We start from the raw sequence: 14,973 nt of genomic DNA on the forward strand, positions 1-14,973 counted from the left end.
TCCAAAATGAATCATGTGTCACTTTTTGGCAATCTCTTTATCAAATGCTTTATACCCAATTGTTTCTTTTCAATACAATGATATTTCCATATTTTCTCTTTTGGATGTCATATTATTGAATATTAGTTGCAACAGGAGACATTAGCAGATTGATATGTAATTTGTTCATATGGCATTCCTTTTCTGCAACTGGCATCAATGAAGTGATGTTCCAAGAGCAAACACCCAACTTAAGGTAGTGAAGATATATCATAAATATATCTGCTGAAGCTGTTCACAGTACTTTTGAATTACTGTTAAAGTGCCTTAAATAAATCTGAATATGAAAAAAAAATTGTCTTTTTAACATAGAGAAAATAAGACAAATTCTTTGAGATAGCAAATTCCTTTTCTAATACCTTTGTGAAACACATTTTGATATTGAATATATTATCAGTCGCCACTTTATTAGGTAGACTTGTGCACCTGCTCATTAATGCAAATATCTAATCAGCCAATCATGTGGCAGCAGCTTATTTGCATTAAGGCATGTAGACACGGTCAAGAGGTTCAAATGTTGCTCAAACCAAACATCAGAATGGGAAGAAATGGTGATCTAAGTGACTTTGTCTGTGAAATGATTGTTGGTGCCAGATGGATTAGTTTGAGTATCTCAAAAACTGCTGATCTCTTGAGATTTTCAAACACAACAGTCTCTAGAGTTCTCCCTCTGTCCCTCTGCCTATACCCCTTGCCTATCCTCTGGGTTCCCCCCCCCTTGTCTTTCTCCCTGGACCTCCTGTCCCATGATCCTCTCATATCCCCTTTGCCAATCACCTGTCCAGCTCTTGGCTCCATCCCTCCCCCTCCTGTCTTCTCCTATCATTTTGGATCTCCCCCTCCCCCTCCCACTTTCAAATCTCTTACTAACTCTTCCTTCAGTTAGTCCTGATGAAGGGTCTCGGCCTGAAACGTTGACTGTACCTCCTCCTAGAGATGCTGCCTGACCTGCTGCGTTCACCAGCAACTTTGATGTGTGTTGCTTGAATTTCCAGCATCTGCAGAATTCCTGTTGTTTGAGTCTCTAGAGTTCACAGAAAATGGTGTGAAAAACAAAATAAAATCCAGTGAATGGCAGTTCTGTGAGTGAAAACACCTTGTTAATGAGAGAGGTCAGAAGAGAATGGCCAGTCTAGTTCAAGCTGACAGGAAGACAACAGTAACTCAAATAACCACCTGTTAAAACCGTGGTGTGCAGAAGAGCATCTTTGAATGCACAACACATCGAACCTTGAAGTGGATGGGTTATAGCAGCAGAAGATCACAATCAGTCACTCAGTGGCCACTTTATTAGCTATAGGAGGAACCTAATAAAGTGGCCACTGCGTGTATGTTAAATATACATTGCGATGATTTCATTTTTCATTTTGAATGACATCTGTCATAATGCAAAACTGAAAACAAGAGGGACAAGTTTGGGTTGTATCTGAGCTCAGGTCTTGAACTGTTTTTTTGGTACACTGTAAAAATATAAAAGTAAGATTATTAATAATAAGGTCATCCTATGGCACTGGAAGTGATTCACCCTGCCTTCTAGCATATTGGCAATGTAACACCCTTTGCTAATATTTTCTGAATACTGAAACTCTATTTACCCTTTTGTCTAGGGATGTGATGCTCTGATTAGCAGCATGCTGTTTACAACATGTACATACATTTGTTTTCCACATATACACAAATTGCTAGCTGAGTAACAAAAATATGATCACATTAACCTCTGGAAAAGTTCTTATGGGTAATTCAGTGCGCAGTTGAAAGCTCACACTGTTAATTCAACTTAATCCACCCACTTTGCAGTTGAATGTTGTGACAACTCAATGACTGTAAAAGCAGTCCTAATCCACACTTACATGGTAATACCTAATAGACATATATTTTAAAAAGCTGATGATATTCAGCAATAATGTAAATACAGTGGCATGCAAAAGTTTGGGCACCCCAGGTCAAAATTTCTGTTACTGTGAATAGTTAAGTGAGTAGAAGATAAACTGATCTCCAAAAGTCATAAAGTTAAAGATGAAACACTCTTTTCAACATTTTAAGTAAGATTAGTGTATTATTTTTGTTTTGTACAATTTTAGAGTGAGAAGAAAGGAAAGAAGCACCACGCAAAAGTTTGGGCACCCCAAGAGATTTGAACTCTCAGATAACTTTTACCAAGGTCTCGGACCTTAATTAGCTTGTTAGGGCTATGGCTTGTTCAAAGTCATCGTTAGGAAAGGCCAGGTGATGCAATTTCAAAGCTTTATAAATATCCTGACTCCTCAAACCTTGTCCCAACAATCAGCAGCCATGGGCTCCTCTAAGCAGCTGCCTAGCACTCTGAAAATTAAAATAAATGATGCCCACAAAGCAGGAGAAGGCTATAAGAAAATAGCAAAGTGTTTTCAGGTAGCCGTTTCCTCAGTTTGTAATGTAATTAAGAAATAGCAGTTAACAGGTGGAGGTCAAGTTGAGGTCTGGAAGACCAAGAAAACTGGTCATAGGATTGCTAGAAAGGCAAATCAAAACCCTCGTTTGACTGCAAAAGACCTTCAGGAAGATTTAGCAGACTCTGGAGTTGCGGTGCACTGTCCTACTGTGCAGCGACACCTGCACAAATATGACCTTCATGGAAGAGTCATCAGAAGAAAACCTCTCCTGCATCCTCACCACAAAATTCAGCGTCAGAAGTTTGCAAAGGAATATCTAAACAAGCCTGATGCATTTTGGAAACAAGTCCTGTGGACTGATGAAGTTAAAATAGAACTTTTTGGCCGCAATGAACAAAGGTATGTTTGGAGAAAAAAAGGGTGCAGAATTTCATGAAAAGAACACCTCTCCAACTGTTAAGCACAGGGGTGGATTGATCATGCTTTGGGCTTGTGTTGCAGCCACTGGTACGGGGAACATTTCACTGGTAGAGGAAAGAATCAATTCAATTAATTACCAGAAAATTCTGGAAGCAAACATCATACCATCTGTAAAAAAGCTGATGATGAAAACAGGATGGTTTCTACAACAGGATAATGATCCTAAACACACCTCAAAATCCAGAATGGACTACCTCAAGAGGCGCAAACTGAAGGTTTTGCCATGGCCCTCACAGTCCCCCGACCTAAACATCATCGAAAATCTGTGGATAGACCTCAAAAGAGCAGTGCATGCAAGATGTCCAAGAATCTCACAGAACTAGAAGCCTTTTGCAAGGAAGAATGAGCGAAAATCCCCCAAACAAGAATTGAAAGACTCTGAGCTGGCTACAGAAAGCATTTACAAGCTGTGATACTTGCCAAAGGGGGTGTTACTAAGTACTGACCATGCAGGGTGCCCAAACATTTGCTTCAGGCCCTTTTCCTTTTTTGTTATTTTGAAACTGTAAAAGATAGAAATAAAAAAGCAATCTTGCTTAAATTATTAAAGAAATGTGTCATCTTTAACTTTATGCGTTTTGGAAATCAGGTCATCTTTTACTTGCTTAGCTATTCACAGCAACAGAAATTTTGACCAGGGGTGCCCAAACTTTTGCATACTCTTCTGAAAGTGTCATTGGAATGATCACTGTTAAGAAATAGGAAACTACAAATAAACTGTAATATAACTTTAAAAGAAGCTAACAAACTGTGATGTACTTGTCTGTAATCTGATCTCAATGAACAGAGGACAGTTATTAATTACTGATGAGTTTTGACACTTAGCTTACAGTTCTACTGATCCAGTGTACAAAGGGATTAGAAAATGTCATTGTTAAGTGATAGTACTCTAGTAGAAGTCATATTATTTTGAAATAAGCAATTTTATTCTTGCCAAATATTCTGTACATTTCAATATACCATGGAATAAAACTGCTAATGATTTGACCGGTACTTTATCTCATCTAATCAATCAGTTCCAGCTATAAAGAGATTGAAGAAACTCACATGCAAAAGACCTATATCTGGATTGGGTGGAAAAGAAATTCTTTTCACAATACAGTATCCTAGCATTATGTTGCTATGGAAATAGATATTGAATTGCAGGAGTTAACTGCCATAAGACTAAGACGCTCAAACATCATATGGTAATAACTGATGTCACTGAACCTTTGAAAGTATCCATTATAGATCAAATACTTAACTCCATTAATTTCACAGAAATGAAAAAAAAAACACGAGAAGGGGTTGGTCTTTAATATAATCTCCTGAAACTATAAGACTCAAGAACAAAAGTAGGTCATTCACCTCATGGAGTCTGCTCTGCATTCAATTATATTTTCCCTCCTCCCAATCCCATTTTCCTGCCTTCTCCACACATCCATTCACACCCTTCCTAATTAAGTATCTATCAGCCTCAGCTTTAAATATACCCATTAACACGTTCTCTACAGTCATCTATGGCAATAAATTCTGCAGATTCATCACTCTCTGGCTAAAGAAATCCCTCCTCATCTCTGTTCTAAACAACTGCACACAGAATACTCTCCCACTATTGGAAACATCCTTTCCACATCCACTCTATCAAAGCCTATCAATATAATAATAATACTTTATTGTCACCAAACAATTGGTACTAGAACGTACAATCATCACAGCGATATTTGATTCTGCGCTTCACACTCCCTGGATTACAAATATTAAATATTAAAGATATTAAAAATAGTTAAAATTAGTAAATATTAAAAATTTAAATTATAAATCATAAATAGAAAATAGAACAATGGGAAGTAAGGTAGTGCAAAAAAAACCGAGAGGCAGGTCCGGATTTTTGGAAGATATGGCCCAGATCTGGGTCAGGATCCGTTATCCGTTATTCGATATTTGATAGGTTTCAATGAGATTCCCCCCCCCCCATCTTCTAAACTCTAGTGTACATGCCCAGAGCCATCAAATGCTTCTCAAACGTTTCATCCCTTTCATTCCTGGAATCATTCTTGTAAACCTCCTCTGGACCCTCTCCAGTGCAGCACATCCTTTCTTAGATCTGGGTCCCAAAACTGCTCACAATACTCCAAATGTGGTCTGACCCATGCTTTTATATTCTATTCTCTTGAAATGAATGTTAACACTGAATAAACCAAACAGAAACTCACCTTTCCCTAGAATTATTTTTCCTGGTGTACGAACTTAACCTGGGAGATAGCCTTTGCTGTCTGTATCACTACGACTTCCACCTACTGCCGTAGATCATGTGTCATGTTGGATTGCTTCTTTGAAAGGCAGACAAAATACCTGGCTCCTGGACTGCAAATTGGGTCGTGAGCAGTCACATTAGAATCAACCGTGGGCATTGCCAATTCACTGCATTCTGTATCTGTGCTGTAATAACTAATCTCTGGATCAGATGGACTCTGGATCTGTTTGTATTCAACCACTTACTGGATTGGCTGGGCTCATGGTAATTATGAGAAATTATGTGAAACCCAAGCAGTAACCTGCATCCCAGTGGAAGAGTCCAGAAAGCAGTTTTCCATGTACCAATGATTACTGCACTGGCTGACATAAGATCATTTCTGAAATTGGGCATTTTGCAGATTCCAATAATGCTGGCACAGACCACTGATGCCTACAATAAGGAAATGTTTTGATGATGTTCTGATAAATAAGGGTTGCAAATTCAAGAGGTACAGTTGTCATTAGCTACACACTCTTGAAAACTGACTTTAAGGGCTTCACGTAGATGTGATGCATTTCGTACTTCTTTTCAAGAACGTTTGATCCCCAAAAATTTGAAACCATGGGTATCCTTCTCTTGGACCTCTGCTAGGAAGTGGCACATCTACTTCTAACCTTTACATCTCCATTTCGGTGGTGGGGAAACTGCTGGAGTCAGTTATCAAAGATGTGATAACAGCACATTTGGAAAGCGGTGAAATGATCGGACAAAGTCAGCATGGATTTGTGAAAGGAAAATCATGTCTGACGAATCTCATAGAATTTTTGAGGATGTAACTAGTAGAGTGGATAGGGGAGAACCAGTGGATGTGGTATATTTGGATTTTCAAAAGGCTTTTGACAAGGTCCCACACAGGAGATTAGTGTGCAAACTTAAAGCACACGGTATTGGGGGTAAGGTATTGATATGGATAGAGAATTGGTTAGCAGACAGGAAGCAAAGAGTGGGAATAAACGGGACCTTTTCAGAATGGCAGGCGGTGACTAGTGGGGTACCGCAAGGCTCAGTGCTGGGACCCCAGTTGTTTACAATATATACTAATGACTTGGATGAGGGAATTAAATGCAGCATCTCCAAGTTTGTGGATGACACGAAGCTGGGTGGCAGTGTTAGCTGTGAGGAGGATGCTAAGAGGATGCAGAGTGACTTGGATAGGTTGGGTGAGTGGGCAAATTCATGGCAGATGCAATTTAATGTGGATAAATGTGAAGTTATCCACTTTGGTGGCAAAAATAGGAAAACAGATTATTATCTGAATGGTGGCCGATTAGGAAAAGGGGAGGTGCAACGAGACCTGGGTGTCATTATACACCAGTCATTGAAAGTGGGCATGTAGGTACAGCAGGCGGTGAAAAAGGCGAATGGTATGTTGGCATTTATAGCGAGAGGATTCGAGTACAGGAGCAGGGAGGTACTACTGCAGTTGTACAAGGCCTTGGTGAGACCACACCTGGAGTATTGTGTGCAGTTTTGGTCCCCTAATCTGTGGAAAGACATCCTTGCCATAGAGGGAGTACAAAGAAGGTTCACCAGATTGACTCCAGGGATGGCAGGACTTTCATATGAAGAAAGACTGGATGAACTGGGCTTGTACTCGTTGGAATTTAGAAGATTGAGGGGGGATCTGATTGAAACGTATAAAATCCTAAAGGGATTGGACAGGCTAGATGCAGGAAGATTGTTCCCGATGTTGGGGAAGTCCAGAACAAGGGGTCACAGTTTGAGGATAAAGGGGAAACCTTTGAGTACCGAAATTAGGAAAAACTTCTTCACACAGAGAGTGGTGAATCTGTGGAATTCTCTGCCACAGGAAACAGTTGAGGTCAGTTCATTGGCTATATTTAAGAGGGAGTTAGATATGGCCCTTGTGGCTAGGGGGATCAGGGGGTATGGAGGGAAGGCTGGGGCGGGGTTCTGAGTTGGATGATCAGCCATGATCATAATAAATGGCAGTGCAGGCTCGAAGGGCCGAATGGCCTGCTCCTGCACCTATTTTCTATGTTTCTATGTTTCTATTTCCTTTGTGCTCGGTAATCCAACATCTCCACCTGCCCATCAATGCAAATGCCTGAGTAGCTGACCAAGTGATGGTGAAGGAGAAGTAACAGAGACTAAGAAGCTGAATTTCCTATCTATATCATCACAGTTCTTTCACTAAGAGAAACTGCAGATTAAGTATAAATTTATTTTAATATAATTACAAAATGTCTTTGCTTATTTACACTCTCAAGTGTTACTTTGTAATTACTTGATTAAAAAATCTAAATATTCCACAAGCAGCACCTCATTTCCTTTGTTATATGCACCAGATAATTATAACAAGAGTTTTCATTATTTTTAATTGAGCCAGTTGACAGCCCTCTAAGAGGCTGAACTATCTAGTCCTAATTAATATAATAAAACATGTACATGTAAATTTGTCATAGCAACGTCACCTAAATGCAATGTTTAGCTGTTCAACCTGTAATTGCTCGGTACTTTGTTTAGCAGAAATTAAAGACAGATGTTTGCTTAGTATTAGATTTCCAAATCTAAGGTTCTAACTTGAACACATCTGTGTCCAGCACATTATTCTTTTAAGGTCAGCCTGCATCCCTAAGGAGAGGTGCAATGCTACCAGGATTACAGAGGGGCATTCTGAATGAAGAACACTTGTCCACTGTTCCTCAATGTGATTCATGGAAGATAATGACTTGATCATACAGAATGATCTGTACTCCTGCTGCTCTCCTCTTCAGTCATCTTTCACTAATTTGTGCTGCACTACATTCCATCTGCTCGTTCCACACGTCATGATGAACCTTCAGGAGGATGTCAACTAATGCATCCAACTTTGGGAGCAACTAGTGTGTAGTAAGTTGAGACAAAATCTTTCAACATATGGCATATCACTCCCTGTAGACTTCAGCTCTAACTTTTGCACAAACATGGAAAAGAAATAAACCTGCAGTAGCAAATGATCCATGCAAATTGCATTGCCTGGGTGGTAGAGGGAATCTTCCTAACATATACAACGCACACACATACTTGATTAAGAACTGGCATTATCTCACATGTGGTCCTACAAAATGGCAGCAGTTTGCAACAGATTTGCTTGCTTGCTTACATACAGTGGATGTTACCTATTTGCAAGTATGATGACAGTGAGACTTGCCACAAAAGTGTGTGCAGCCATCAGGTGATGCTTTTAAACCAAGACAGTATATGCTGTGTTCAAAATGTCCCTGAAAAGGAGCAAACCATAATAATCATTCTTGTATTCTATCAGCAACTGAAATTATCTTTTTCCAGAAATGATATATTGCCTTCACCACATTTCAGTGTTCTCATTGTCTCAATGGTCCAAACATGCAAAACAATAGGAACAAATCTATAAAAAGTTTGTGATTCTATATACATAACTGTTCTAGTGGTGTTTAGTATTGTGGCTTTCTGGAGATTTACAAAAATATTGCTGTGTAGGCCTAATTGTTTAATGCTATTGCGTCATGACTTTGAGATGATACCAGTTGTAGATATTACTATTGGGACAATGTATACCCTGTTCATATTCCATAGTCTTTCAATTTCACTTAGAATTCAGCATATTTTTGGTGTTTTCACTAATTGGTATCTGTATGTTATATGTGTTTGGAATGGCTGTATCTCTTACGTAAATTATCCTTGTTTGTTTTTCCTGTAATATTATATCCCGATGGTTATTATGAATTGTCCAACCTGTAATAATGGATCGGACATAATATAATTTATAGGACTCTGACTCTAAAACTGGATTAGGCTTGTATTTATAGTCCAGTATGGCGTCTTCTATGAGTTTGTATTTTAAAGCTAAATTTTGGTGAATGATACTTGTAACTTGATAGTGCCCTTGTAAGTAATCCAGTTAAACTGCTCCAGGATTCTGTAATGTGTTTGATTGTTTCTGGTTACTCTTGACATTTTCTGCATTTATCATCTTGAATTGGTTGGTCTTTAATTATGTATTTTTGATTTCTTTTGTTAACCACTTGGAACCTCACAAGGAATCCTCCTGTTTCTGGAAAGAAGTCTCCAACTCTGCGCCAGGAGTTTGATGCTTCCTTCTCGAAATCTAGCTGGCTCAGATCGTGGGGATGTCTTCCATGGAGGGTCATGCTTTCCATTGGTTAACTTTATCTTCTGCAGTTATAACTTCATTTTTCTGGGTTGGGCTTTCATTGAAGTTTGGTAGTGTGTACTTCTTACCAGATTTACCTTTGCTCTCAGAGTGCTGAATCCTGTTTTCGTTGATGAAACTATATCCTTAGAAGTTTTACTGACTATTGTGTAATTTTTTATGTCTGTTATTCCTCATTCTCCTTCTGTCCTAGATGGTGTTAATCTAGGTGTGTTTGAGTGTATATAGTGTTTTCTAAGATTTATCATTTCAGTTATTTTTCTTTGTAAATTTTCCAGATCAGCTTCAGTTAAGATATTATGCCAAAAGAGTATTTTAATAGGGGTACAGTAAAAGTGTTTATTGCCTTTGTTATAGTTTTACTACTGAGGTCTGTTTGGCAGATTTTCTTAAGCCTTGAAGTAAATTCTGTTGAAAGATTTCCCTTTATCGCACTATGATGAATTTTCTTTGCTTGTTGATATCCCAAGAATTTATATTTCATGATCATCCATCAGTTGTATTGCATTCCGCTGCTCTGTTTTATACTGTTAGCTCCACTGCACCCTTCTTTATGGTTAATGTTCTGCATTTATCTTGTCCAAAGTTCATTTTTATATCTTTTGAAAACAGTTCTATTTGAATCAATTGCTTTAGTCTTACTATTATTACTATTATTAATATTAGGTAAGTATTCAAAGGGGTTAACACTTTGGCCAATGAAAATATCCCTTAAATTCTCCAGTACTTGAAATGTATGAGATGCTGTAAAACTCAAAGAATATGATTATTTCACATTGCATTTCAGCAAGACTGTATAACTACTCAGAGTTAACTCAGAGACTGGGGTTAGAAAAGAACAATTCTTCACACTCTGGAAAAGTTAAACTAAGATCTTAATCTAAATCTGAAAGCTAGGAGCTTAAAAACATGTTGTCAATGTCCTGTTGCAGAGGGCCCAAATCAACAAAAAGCATCATAAAATTAGGCACTTGAAAACAAAGAGAGACACGGGAATGAATCCACTCCATTTAAATCACTTGCCTGCTGGAAACCAAAACATTCTGCACTGTATTTTGTGTTTAGGAGAGAGGACAGACAATGATAATGTGCTATTTATGTTAAGCTAATAGCTGTCATACTACCAACATTATTCAGAAACCATATTTTGAAGCAAACAGCAACTGAATTTTTATAAACCAATTGTCTCTAAAACTGAAATATACCCCACTTTAAATATAAAGTGTATTAAAAGTAATTTTGAAAGCTATATTTACAAAGATGCTTTCTTTGTAAAGAAAGATGCCCTATGATGACAAATAGTACAAGTGAGTTCATCACATGATATAAAGGTGTACCGTTCTCAGTATTCTGACTACGTTCTTGAATCTGAGCTTTGCAAACTTGTCCCACCACATCATTGCCTTTTTTTTCTATTTTTAGTAATATTTCCCTTTACTCCTTCAGAATGGTCAATGCTACAAATTTTATAAAACTTGAAATAGTTTTGCATGATTACTCAAAAATTATTTCATATAGATGTTTAAATGTAAAGAAATAATAAAAGATCTTCAAACTCATTAAGACTCATAGAGAATGACAAAAAAAAATCAAATGCCTGATTAAATTTCAGAACACTAATTGCATACAAGACAGGTTTTGCCTAATGTGTCCATGATTAATCTTTCAAAGAAGACCCACATATTTCCTGATCTTGAGATAATGACCCAGGTTTTTCCAGTCAGTGATGGAACTCTTGGCTAACTTTGAAAAACTTGTTCACAAGAAACTCAGAGCATTCTGTCACGTGGATTTCCTATCTTACTGACAGGACGTACAGTCTGACACCTTAAGTAGTAGGTTATTGCATCATTTAAAAGTAGGATTTGTCATCAGGCTGAACAGCTAGTCAGCTTGAAGAATTCTCAGAGAAAGCACAAAAAAAGTCTATAATTAGTAACTCGAAACATTGTACAGAAAACAATATAAAGGTTTGAAAGTACACCTGGAATTTAAACAAAATATTATTACATAATTAAAAGTTAAAAATTAATACCACCAACCATATCTTTACCTCCCCCCCCACCATCTTCTGCAGGGATTGCTCCCTCCATGATCCTCTTGTCCATTTGTCCCTCCCCACCAATCTCCATCCCAGCACTTATCCCTGCAAGTGGTCCAGGTGCTCCACTGCCCATTCACCTCCTCCCTCAGCTCCATTCAAAGCCTCAAACAGTCCTTCCAGATGAGGCAATACTTCACCTGCAAATCTGCCAGGATCATCCATTCCTGGCAGAGCACCTCCACTCCATCAGCCAAAAAAGGAATTTCCCAACAGCCGGACATTTTAATTCCGATTTCCACTACCATTCCGGCATGTCACTTCATGGCCTCCTCTTGTGTCATGATGAGGCCACCCTCAGGAGGTGGAGCAATATCTTATATTCTGTCTCAGTAGCCTCCAGCCCGATGGCATGAATATTGATTTCTCCCTCCAGTTAAAAAAAATTCCCTCCCTTTTCCCTCTTCTTCTATTCCCCATTCCAGCCTATTACCTCTTGTTATCTGCCTATCACTTCCCGTCTTGGTCCCCTTCTCCTTCCTGTTATCCTATAGGCTCCTCTCCTCTCCAATCAGCTCCCTTCCTTTCCAGCTCTTTACCTTTCCCACCCACCTGGCCTCATATATCACCTTCTAGCTTGTCCACCTTCCCCTACCCCCATCTTTTTATTCAGAGATCTTCCCCCTTCCTTTTCAGTCCTGTTTTGAAACTACATTTGTTAAAATATTATTCTATGAGAGTGATAGTGTTATGGAGCTAGAGTGATTGCTTAGCAGAAATCATGCCTTAGGGGACAGCAAATAGCTCTATTGAGGCTTAACATTGTTATGGTTTCCATAGTGAGAATGGTGTGTCTGTATTTCACATAAAACTGTATTTATATGGGACACTCAACAATGGGATCATTACATCGACAAATTCCTGGCCAGTGTCCTCATCTAGAAATGACACCAAGTTGCTATTCAGAGAAGAAAGGAAGCCACTTCACAGAACACACAAGGCAACATTACAAATTACTTACGTTGGTTTTGAAGCTTCAGCTTGATCAGTTTGCAGTTTCTCTCCTCCCTCCACTTCCATTGTACAATAAACAATGCGATTCGGTGCTAAAGACTTTAGACCTTGAACTTCCATGATCACCACCTGGAAAATAAGCCATTAAATAACTCAATATAAAGCAATATAAAGGTTTGAAAGTACACCTGGAATTTAAGCAAAATATTATTACATATTTAAAAAGTAGAAGTTAATTTTAATCCTTCTAGGCATTTGACTTTTTAATTTGGCGAAGTCTCTGAACATTGTAAAGGAAAGATGTCAGCAGCAAAGATATGCTTTGTACCTTTGCACTGAATATGATGCACCCCAGGATCAAGCACAATATATTAACAGCATATTGTATCTCCAGCTATATAAGGACATTCACTATTGAACCAACATGACACTTATTCATGACACTATTCAGCATGACTTCAGGACTTCACTTAACCTTGGCCAAAGAGCTCATGAGAACATGCGCTACTGATTTTAATAGAAATCTAATATAGAAAGGAATTTTCTCTTCACATTAGGTGGGAGATCCTTTATCCTCCTTTACTCTTTGTATACCCATGACTGTCGCTACTCACAATTCCAATCTGCTAATTAAATTTGCTGACAACACTACACAGATTGGCCTAATCTCAAATAATAATGAGACACCTACAGAGAAGAAATCATCACCCTGACACAGTGATGTCAAGAAAACAACCTCTCCCTCAATGTCGCAAAAACAAAGGAGCTGGTTGTGGATTACAGGAGGAATGGAGATGGGCTAACCCCTATTGACATCAATGGATCTGGGGTTGAGAGGGTGAACAGCTTTAAGTTCCTTGGCGTAAACATCACTGAGGATCTCACATGGTCAGTACGTACTAGCTGTGTGGTGAGAAAGGCACAATAGCGCTTCTTTCACCTCAGACGGTTGAAGAAGTTTGGTATGGGCCCCCAAATCCTAAGAACTTTCTATAGGGGCACAATTGAGAGTATCCTAACTGGCTGCATTGAGGAAAATTGTATTTCCCTCAATCGCAGGACTCTACAGAGAATGGTGCAGACAGCCCAGTACATCTGTAGGTGTGAACTTCCCACTATTCAGGACATTTACAAAGATAGATGTGTAAAAAGGGCCCAAAGGATCATTGAGGACTCGAGTCACCCCAACCACAAACTGTTCCAGTTGTTACCATCTGGGAAATGGTACTGCAGCATAAAAACCAGGCCACCAGACTGCTTAATTCATGCTGACACAACTGTATTTCTATGTTATATTGACTGTCCTGTTGTACATACTATTTATTATAAATTAGTATGAAATCATTGCACATTTAGACAGAGACGTAACATAAAGATTTTTACTCCTCATGCATATGAAGGATGTAAGTAATAAAGACAATTCAATTCAAACAACATAACATGTTCCATTTAGCTCTCAATTTTTACCTTTTTTTTAACTTGCAATGATCACTTATTTGCTGTGGTTAACCATGCACTACATAAACACCAACCTACACTCAAAAGACAAATCTTTTAGGGAATACTTCCATAGTTTGTAACTTGAAAAAAGTCTATAAAAGCGTTTAGCTTAGATCTGTACATTAGGCAAATGAAATTTTCCCCTTTTCCAATGCATTCTAAACTTATAAATATAGTTAAAAATTTAGCACGATGTTCTTTAACAAAATTAGCACTCATTTCAAAAACTTGGATTCTAAGTCTCAAAGTACTGGCAGTCTTTTGACATGACAGTTAGAAAATAAAATAAAATCTAAGCTTTGGAGACCTTTTCTTAATTAAGGTGCATTCAGTTTCCTATTTTGAAAAAAAATATACATTCAACATAATGAACATCATAAAAAAGGTGCAACAATAAGATGAAAATAGCTCACTGTGTCAACCAAGCAGTTAATAGAAGAGGTGTACAAAGGTTTGAGTATGAGTGTAGGCTTTAAGAAGCATCTTAATGGGAGAGAGACAGGCAGGGAACTAGATGTAGCAGTTCCAAGTTCCAAATTAAATATACAATTAGTTGATTGTAGGCTTACAATATATTACCTTGTCGAAGAGTTTGTCTTCCATAAACATTAACAGCTGATGAATCTCAAATCAAGTAAAGTTGACCTGTTTGTCAACTCACATTATTCTGTCTTTTTCACTAAACAATGCAAAGCTAATATTTGCTTCTTTCTTACCTCAAGTGTAAATGACAGTACAACATCAGACTTGGAGAGCTGATTTTCATTTTCCTCTCCCATGTCAATGATGGAGGTGTTATGACTGCGTTTCAGCTTTTGAAGTTTAAACTCTGACCCTCCTTTGGACACAGGCATACTCTCCAGATTTGCCATTAGTAGGTTTACAGACGACTTAAGCTCCTCAATAAACATGTTCTCCATTTCCTTTGACACAAACTTCAGAAACTTGCGTTCCTACAAACAGTGACAAAATTTTTGCTTACTACACAAAACAAAAAGGTTTCCTCATCACTTAACATGGAGCAATCTTTACTTTTCAAAAACATTCCCCTTTTAATACCTTGTGCTAAATCCAACTAAAGAAATTTTTAAGC

At 38.1% G+C, this 14,973-nt stretch overlaps 1 protein-coding gene across 4 annotated transcripts in view; it reads right to left on the reverse strand.

Annotated features, from left to right (window-relative positions):
* The window catches only part of cadpsa (Ca2+-dependent activator protein for secretion a), a 511,391-nt gene that overhangs the window by 322,974 nt on the left and 173,444 nt on the right, over nucleotides 1-14,973 (reverse strand). For all 4 annotated transcript variants that reach the window (XM_072280505.1, XM_072280503.1, XM_072280504.1 and 1 more), the window contains exons 5-6: nucleotides 14,597-14,833; nucleotides 12,388-12,509 (exon numbers count right to left, since the gene is read on the reverse strand). In XM_072280505.1, coding sequence (XP_072136606.1) covers nucleotides 12,388-12,509; nucleotides 14,597-14,833 — 359 coding nt within the window. The remainder of the gene's footprint in view (nucleotides 1-12,387; nucleotides 12,510-14,596; nucleotides 14,834-14,973) is intronic.

Source organism: Mobula birostris, chromosome 16, assembly GCF_030028105.1.
Source record: "Mobula birostris isolate sMobBir1 chromosome 16, sMobBir1.hap1, whole genome shotgun sequence".
Taxonomy (NCBI): domain Eukaryota; kingdom Metazoa; phylum Chordata; class Chondrichthyes; order Myliobatiformes; family Myliobatidae; genus Mobula; species Mobula birostris.